Here is a 9,107-nt window from a genome sequence, read left to right as displayed (position 1 = left end):
TTAACAAACTATTTCAACCTCCACAATATATTATTCGTACTGAATTTGCCTTCCATCATTCGTGCCACAACAACAGCCAACTCTGGCCTCAAACAGAAGCCCAAGTTAACTCTTTATTTCGCCCAAACGACTCTTTTTCCCGTCGAGAAGTAAATAAGAGTTACAATAATAACTAGTAAAACAAATCTAAGATTCAATTACAACGAAAAGATGCTACATCCGGACAGTGACCTAATTTTGCTGCAAAACAAGAGTTTTTTATAACACACCATCACAGTGCTGCATAAGCTCTCCTCCTAACCCTAAAATACCCCTGTTCATCTCATGTTGCCCTCTCTCAGGACATCGATCATATCATATAATTTCTTGTCCGCCCCAGATCGTATCTGCAGTAGCAAAGCAGTGGTCAACATCAACCTGACTCGACCAAAGCACTAGGCAGAAAATTTCCAGGCAATCACATATTAGCAATCCTGACCTTTGTGTGGAGAAACATGGCGGCATCAACAGTTCCCTCTGCGTATATTGAACGGCCACACACATTGTGCTGGAACTCAAATGATACTCTGCAATAATAACAAGGGCAATTGTTATGTACCGGAAGACCAAAGCTGTTGTGTACTAGGGTTGCAGGGAGAAAGGGGAAGGGCTCTTCCACTGAAGGCAAGATAGAAGAACTATTCTTCTAATTCTCCGCTTGCTTTATTCATCGTAGTCATAGGGGGTCCTCTTGTAATTCTATGCTTGCTTTATTCATCACAAGGAGTCCTCTTCATATAGAGGGCTAACAATCCAAGAAAGCATAACTGTAATTTGCTTAAGGCCTGAGATAAAGATATATTCCCAATTCAAAGGATAAACTACCTAACCGAGAGAATGGGGATCTTATCCAATGACAGGGAGCTGCCAGAGTGGGGCCATGTACTTCGGTACATAATAGTAATTACCTCAGTCCATCGCACTAGACAAGGTCCCCAAAATCAAAACATAATCTAGCATCTTCTGAAAGGAAGAGAACTTACGTTTCATCAGGCGAAGTGAGATGGTAATTGTGAAATGCATGCCCTGCGAGATGTTCTTCTGGGACACCAACAATGGCAAGCTGCTCTTCTGGGTCCCTAACCAAGTTTACCTACACCAACAACATCAAAACAGTGTGAGAAAACAATACAAAACTGCATACCTTTCTCCACATAAGCTCAGATGGCTGTGCTGCATTAGAAAGAAAAGACCAAGTATGCTTATGAACAACCGCATTCAGGACTACTGGACAAAAACTACAATTCATAATAATGAACTAAATCCAAATCAAACTAAGATGCTTTCAAGTTTGAATTGGCACTCAATGTGACATGGTTTAAATCAAAGTAAGATACTTTCATGCCAATTTGAACTTAATGTGACATGAAGTCTAAATAAAGCACCAAACTCCTTAGGTGGTTAACAGGTTGCTGAATATGAATAATCTATGACTGAAATTTGCATTACATGGTGTAAAGTTCCAACTGGGACAGGTAACTGGTAAATTAGATCAAGTGTCCAAGCAGATGACACTTGAAATGGCACTTGAGATGCATACATAAATCTTAACTATTTTTATAGATCATAAATGGCAACCCTTCAAAACTAATCATAAATCAATAAAATCGGAGATAAGATTTCTTGAAAAGGAGTTCAGGATGATGGTTTGCTGAATTTGAAAAGTTCTCTTAAGTTCTGATGGTACCTCGTTCAAGTCAAATGAGACACCCAACTTCTGAAAGCAAGAGATTACAGCTTTGGCAGTGCCAGAAACGTCCAATTTTGTCGCTTGATGAGACTCCATTACCTATGGAAGTATGTTAATTTGATATTTAAAATGGGGTCATTGGTGTCAGCAATGATACGAAACAAAAAATGATGTAATTAGGCATTCAGAAGAAAGAACGGCAGTATTCATATATGGAGGAAAATAAGAAATCTCTAATCATCTGAGTTATACTTACTGGCTGAATAATATTAAATCACCACACAGCACATTTGGACTAAATGAAATGTATCATATTCTCAAATTTGTATATGTTATTATATATTAGCACAACGCCCTGTGTCGTTACGGAGTAAAAATAAATAATGCATCATGTTTAAGACAACATGGCACCAGCCAGGTTCAGGTGCGGGTAAAACCCTAGCCACAAGAACAAAAGAAGTTAAGTTTCCCTATTGTCAATGCAGGAGTAGTTGGGAGTTCAACGCCGTCGGCTCCTAGCCACCACCACCGCAAGCCTAGCGCCACCTCAGCCACCTCCACGGTCGCGCCCAACCCGCTATCTGATCGTAGAGGGGCGCCACCTAGGCACATTGACAGCGACCTGACGCGCACAAGCAGAGAGGGCGTCGGTGCCGGAGCAGTACTACCCTCCACATCGTTATCATCGTGGCCCCGCTCCTTTGCCGGTGACACAGAGGAAGGTGTCCGTGTTGATGCTGATGTCGCACTCCTCCTGCTACGAGAACTGGTCCTCCATGACGTTGTCCTTCGTTCACCATGGCACTGCTAGCAGCTGCTGGCTATGCTCGCCTGGGCAGCAAGGGAAGGGGGAGCGTCAGCGGGATCGTGGAGGAGATGACGGGAGGTTGGGAAAGAGATGGTGTGAGGGGCAGCTGGGCTAACGCTAGGATTAGAGAGAGTGGGGGTATGGGGATGAGGAATTGGGTACTGGGGCTAGCGATACAGGAGGGTCAAGGGGATTGGCCGATCGGCTTCGACCTTTTGGACCTTTAGGTTGGCTTCGACCTTTTGGGCCTTTAGGTTGGCACGTTCAACATGTAATACTTATATGTAGACAGGTATGCGGGTACATGTTTGGCCTTCCTGAACCCGCACGTGCTCTACCCGATGGGTATAAAATTTTTCCCAAGTGTATACCCATGGTTAAAAAAAATACCATACCCTTACCCTAATGGGGTTTTACCCGCGGGGTACGCGGGTATTGGGTACCCATTGCCAATTTTAAGAACATTATGCTATTGGTTGGTCCAAATCAGACCACAGATAATTATTAGTTCTCATCCCAACTCTTTGTGCCAAATCCAATGATGGTCTAAAGATGAATGGGCTGCCATCACCTATTCACTTCTTTATAAGAGTTGCTTGTGCCAAATTGGACCACAGACAAGTATTAGTTCTCATTCCAACTTTTTGTGCCAAATCCAACAGGTGATGGTTCAAAGGTGAAGAGACCGACATTATCGAATCACATATCCACAATAGTAAGAGCATCTTTAGCAGACCCCTCAAAACGCGCGGACCCACAAAATCCCGGCAACTATACGAGCTCGGCCCACTTTTTTGGCTAGAACAAAGCCCGTATACTCGCCCGGTCCGTAAAACATTTTATGGTGGCCCGTAACCTCCCCCCCCCCCCCCCCCGATGCGGTATATCTACGAGTTCACGGCGCCGATACGGGTCGAAACCCTATCCCCCCGCAGCCATGATTCCCCAATCCTCCTCAATCCCCCTTCTATTTCCCGCAGCCGAACACCACCATGTGGGGTGGAATGTGGAGCTCCGGCAGGAGGGACGACCCCGAGCGCCAGCAGTGTGTCTGAGCGGACGGCGCGAGGAAGCGCGCGGCAAAGAAGTACACCAACCACGGCCTCCAGCCGCCGGAGTCGCTGCTCCACCGTGAGACGAACGAGTACGACCGCCGGCACGGGCGGATCTTCTCTGGGGCGGGCTCCTCCTCCGCCGCAGAGGGGTCTTGTCCCTGCACGCCGCTCCTCACACAGGTGAAAAGGAAGCCGGTGGATCTCCCGGCCCTCCGCGTGTTGAAGCGGGAGCTCGAGGCAGAGCTGGTGCTGTCGGACGGTGGCGTCATCGAGCAGGAGGATTTCCTCCCCCCGGCCAAGGCAGACATCTTCGAGCAGGCAATCATGGCGCGCAGCGCGCAGGAGGAGGAGCAGCGCCGGCGATCCCTTGTGAACCTCGACGACGTCCTCCTCAAGCAGGGGCTCGCAAAGGAGAAGGACTTCGTCGACAACCAAGACACATGGCGCCATGAGAAGAAGGCGCAGGACAACATCTACGTAGACCTCATCTCCGACGACGACCACTGAGGATGTCCGCCGCCGCAGCGTCGCCACCGCACCCGGATGGCTCCGGTGAGCCAATTTTTGGCTGTACGGTTACGGTGGCCGCCTTCCTCCTAGCTATTTAGTGTAATTTAGTGTATGTATGAACTATGTATGGAGATCACGAACTACGAGCTCGTTCTATTTCTCCCACGAAATCTTGAATTCAAAATTTACAGTTCCATTTACGGTTTCTGTTCTTTCGCGGAGGTTTTCGACCCGTATCCGAGGTAACGAGCAAACTGTAAACTGGTCCGCGTTTTGAGGGGTCTGCTAGAGATGCTCTAATGATTTGTGTCACTTTTGGAACAAATGATTGGATTGGATATCTTTATTCATACAACCTAGTAAAATCTATGTGAATGGCATTTAGAAACATATGTAGAGGCGATGGAAGCATAATAAAAAAGTAGACACAGCATATACCGACAGAGCAGTTTGTTCATTAAGGGAGCGTTTGGTTACATTGCTTAGTAAGGAAATTGCTCGGCTAGCCCAGCTAGCCAGCTTTCGCATTGCCAGCCTTGCCTGATCGGACGGTTTGGTTCTTTTTCTTACCAGCCTTGCCCCGTGAAAATCGTTGTTAGGAGTGGGTCGTCGATTTTTCCGCGCATGAAGTTTGCCGTCGGAAGCGAGCCGATTTGGCTCTCCTGAGCTAACAAGGTTTTCCTAGCCCACCCAAGCTAGCTGGCCCACAAAAGCTAAGATATTTTAACAGTTCCAAACACCAAACCTTGCCGGGCAAGGCTATAACAGTTTCTTACTAAGGATCCAAACGCTCCCTAATTTATTCCCAACAGAGAAGAATAGTTGTGATGTATGTGTCTGGGATGTGATGTGGGCGGTGGCATTAGTCCTGCATGCTCACATGTTCAGTTCAACTTGCATGATACTTTTGAACACACAAGGGAACCTATCACAGAAACAACAGGTCTTTCAAAACCCGTGCATATAAATAGTACAGATAAGTGGCTCAAAATCTAATAAGAAATTGAAGAACAGTTCTGAAGTTGTGTCTATGTGCATTTGCATCTCGCAGGCTTACAATTCTGGCCCCATCCATGTTAATAACCCTTTTAGATGAAGCAAGAACGGATAGGTACTAGGTATACATACCCAAGGTGTTTCAACTTACAATGGCGACATATTTACTATGCTTCAGCAGATAAATTTGTTAACATACTGGATATCAAAACTGTTTCCAATTAATTAAAAGATACCCCTGCTCCTCGCTCCGAATTACCAGTGAGAATTTATACCAGTAGCTACTTTCCCTCCTTATTACTGTGGCATGTCAGCTGATCAGCTCCTGTCTTATTAGAATAGCTTTTCATATATATTCCACCACATTGGCTTGTAGATATTTTACTAGTTACTACGTCAAGTTAACATCTCTGCACCATCTCACGACTCCTTAATAATGTAATTAACTTCAAGGATAACTCTGCATACCATGACAAGTACTGAGCCCATAATGAACACAACCCATGGCAATCAAGGGAGGCACCAAAAAATTGTTGAAACAGAGAATACAGAAGGAAATCATGATTTTTATTATCGTAAAGATCAATGGATACCTCTAGTTTGTAACCTGCAAATGCACCAGGGAATTTCTCTGCCATGATTTCCATGGCAGCAAGGAAAGCAACAACCTAATAAGAAGTTACAGTGTCAATAAGGGAAAGATCATATGCATTGACCAGGTGATGAAAATAACTATACCTGCTTCCCCATTTGTGGGGATATCACAGCATAAACATTCGCATCCTGCACAGTTTTGTTCAACAGTTGCCTATCTCCACCAGTTGTGCCCATTACAAATGGCAAGCCAAGTTTGCAGTAAAGTTCAGCATTGGCTGCAAGCCATGTCATGATCAATAGCAGCAAAAACATTGAGCAAATAATCTACAAACAAAGAACATCAAAGCATTGGGCAGAATTGCAGACAAATTGCTTGCCTAACCATGAATAAATAATCCCTCGGTTCGTAAATAGACGCTTTTTTAGATATGGGCATGGTCTCTAATAGGAAACTTTGACTGTCACTGCTCGTAAATAGACACCGTTTTAGATATCACAAGGGATTAACTATAAGAATTAACAATAGTACAGATGGAATATAAACTATTGTCTACAGTGTTATATTTGTATCTAGAGGAAAAAAAACTCAGCTGTTCAGTCAAAATTACTAATATGCTTACCATTAACAGCATCAGGCACAGTGTAGTCAACAACTATCATATCTGGGTAGTCCTTAGCAATTGAACGGAGAATACGTTCACTTTCAGATGGATTATGAATATGAATATCTGTGTCACAGATGTTGAGCTTTCCATCAGGAACCTCTATTGCACTGAATGACACCGGAACTAACTGAAGACCAGCAGACACAGCTGCTTCAGCAACAGACTTCCCCATTTTCCCGGTGCAACTATTCACCTATAAATATAAGCGCACTGAGTCAAATATAATATATGCTTTCTCCTGCCATGTGGACCGTATTAGCAATTCAACTGAGCTTTACTGAAATGCTGGAAGTAATTGGGAATGATGAATGGATACTCAATAATGCCAGAGCTTAAAGTCAGTAGAGAAGGTTCTAGCCAAGGAAGAGGATTTGAGGTAAGCAGACAGAATTTAGGATACATGAATATGAAAAGTTGAAAGCAACAACAAAATTTAAAACATAAACCACAAGATCTTAATGCAATCAATTAACTATAGTAACAGAACGTCTACCAGGTCATGCTTCTGCTTTGTGGTTTCACTCGTCCATCTTTACATAGAGCCATACTATGACATTAGTTAATGGGATGTTATTTGTATACAATACTTCCTCCGTTCCAAATTACTTCTAGCTTTGTCCTAAGTCAAACTTTAAGATTGAACAAGTAATATAAAAAAAATATTATGTTTACAAAATCATATATATTGTAAGAAAATATAGTTCATGGCTAATCTAACGAAAATATTTTGGTGTTGTAGATGTTAATATATTTTTCCTATAAACTTGGTCAAACTTAAAGAAGGATGCTTTCACTGGCTCAAAATGGCAAGCCCAATTGTAGAACTGGAGCCCACCAAGCTTTGGTTCCAGCTTTCCTTTTTTTTCAGCTAAAACACTGGTCTCTTCTGCTTTCAACAACTGTACCACTAACTGAATATCAGATGTCAACTCAGTGTTGTCATCCTGGAGTACCTATGGAACTCCGACCACACCTAAATGACCTCAGTTAAATTTGCTAAAGCGACTGTTACAGAATGAATACAACGGTGATCATGCCCATTTCAAAATAGAATATAACAGGTGCGGTGTCACATAAGCAAATCACAAATCCAACACACATAGCAATCAATACACACAAGTGTAATTTTAAAAGAACAAAGTTCCTAATGAACTCATGATTTCAAGCAGGCATATCCTATCCTTCTCCATCGGAGCGCTAAAAGTGTTTGCAGTGCCACTCTGCACAGGAATAAATAAAGGATATGGTTCACAATTATTCCATGTCAGCTCATTGCCAACATCGCTTCAAAATGTATGATGATGTATGCCCAAACCGTGAGGCTCACATTAGTCAGGTTCGTATATCGCCATACCCATATGCTAAACAATCGATTTTATTTTTATTTTATGGATTCCCTAAATAAGTGCCGAACTGAAACAGTCCTGCAACCACCAACGCATATTGATTTAAAACTGAAGCAACAAAAGATATCCAAATATACAGTGCCACGTGTATCTAAATAACAAATAAATTGAACGGTAATGAAATACGGCTAAATCTCAAATCAGCAATCGTACCAGTATCGGGAAAGAGAGCTTGCGAGGCGACGCGGGGGCGCTCTCGCGGCTCTGCGTGGCGACGGCGTTGGTGACCGAAAGCATCGCCACTGGCAACCGCCGCCTTGGCGTCGCCGTGCCGATTGGAGCGCAGAACTGCTGGCGCTGGCGGACAGAATGCCGCTGCGACGCGACGGCGGCGGGGTGAACAGCGAAGGCAGCGGAGAGCATCTCCGTGCGTTTCGGGAGAAGGTGGTCGGAGGAGGGAGGGGGGAAGAGCGTGGTGCGCGGCGGCTGGGCTGTGCTGCGCCGCTGAGCTTTTGTCTAGGGTTTTAGGGCCTGTTTGGTTTACGCCTCCAACTTACCCTACCAAAATATTGGTCATGCCAAATTCCTTATGTGTTGTTTGGTTTGTTGCCAAATATTTGGCTGCCAACAAAGTCCATTGTTGCTTCCTTCACAGATGGCGACCACTAGGCGCCGGTGCGCCGGCCGAATCCTTTCGGCCGGTTCGCTCCTAGCCACCCGATACATGCATCCACAGCCGCTCGATTGGATCCGTAATATTTTTTCCTTCGCCGCAGAACAAAAAAAAAAACATCGTCCGCTCGCATCGGGCAAGGCCGTGCCCCGCGCCCTCCCGCTGACTCGAAGTTCCCCTCCGGCTTGCCTCGCTGCCGATGCTCGTCGCCGTCGTGCAGCACGCGCGCCCCTCGCCGGTGTTGCCCACCCTCGCCCCCTCCCTCCCCGCCCCCTCGCCCCCAACAAAATCAATGGCGACGCTGCCATGGTTGGCCGTGGTAGCAAAAATAGGGATGGTTCCAGCAGAAACACTCATAGTACCAAAAAATGGAGCCGGTTCAGCAAATCAAAACGGATGTGGTAGCAAAAAATGCAACAATTTGGCGCTGATTCCAGCAAAAGATCAGAAATTATGTGGTAGCAAAATATAAACATAGTTCCAGCAAAAAAAATATTGGTTGTAGCAAACGCCGATGACAGTTGTAACAAAAATTGTCGCAGACCCTCAGTTGTAGCTCATCACACCATGGACGCCGACCGCACCACTGCAGGTTGCAACATCTTTTGGAGCGGGTTCCAGCAAAAACCAAATCCGGTGGAAGCATATTGGGCGGTTTCCGTAATCTCATCGCTGTGCGTCTCCGTAACCTCACGAAAAAATGGATGTAACAAATCAACACGGCGGTA

The 9,107-nt window shown here is 44.9% G+C and overlaps 1 protein-coding gene across 1 annotated transcript; it reads right to left on the bottom strand.

Moving 5' to 3' along the window:
* Positions 1–8,278, bottom strand: LOC123038620 (probable 4-hydroxy-tetrahydrodipicolinate reductase 1, chloroplastic). The gene is made up of 8 exons (XM_044462201.1): positions 7,920–8,278; positions 6,316–6,553; positions 5,837–5,970; positions 5,692–5,766; positions 1,727–1,828; positions 1,023–1,132; positions 479–566; positions 1–386 (listed from the first exon to the last, which is right to left on the bottom strand). Exons 1-8 carry the CDS (start codon positions 8,127–8,129, stop codon positions 318–320), a joined length of 1,026 nt encoding a protein of 341 aa, XP_044318136.1. The 5' UTR covers positions 8,130–8,278; the 3' UTR covers positions 1–317.
* Positions 8,279–9,107: the final 829 nt, after the last annotated feature.

The sequence above is a fragment of the Triticum aestivum genome, chromosome 1A, assembly GCF_018294505.1.
Source record: "Triticum aestivum cultivar Chinese Spring chromosome 1A, IWGSC CS RefSeq v2.1, whole genome shotgun sequence".
Taxonomy (NCBI): Eukaryota; Viridiplantae; Streptophyta; class Magnoliopsida; order Poales; family Poaceae; genus Triticum; species Triticum aestivum.
The sequence above is the reverse complement of the archived record's forward strand: the minus strand, read 5'-3'. Positions and strand labels throughout refer to the sequence as shown.

Coding starts and splice junctions, on each gene's coding strand:
- LOC123038620 (XM_044462201.1), bottom strand. CDS start 8,129: ATGCTCTCCGCTGCCTTCGCTGTTCACCCCGCCGCCGTCGCGTCGCAG. Junction 5,971..6,315: donor TGTGCCTGATGCTGTTAATG/GTAAGCATATTA, acceptor CATGGCTTGCAG/CCAATGCTGAACTTTACTGC. Junction 387..478: donor CCATGTTTCTCCACACAAAG/GTCAGGATTGCT, acceptor TTGCTACTGCAG/ATACGATCTGGGGCGGACAA.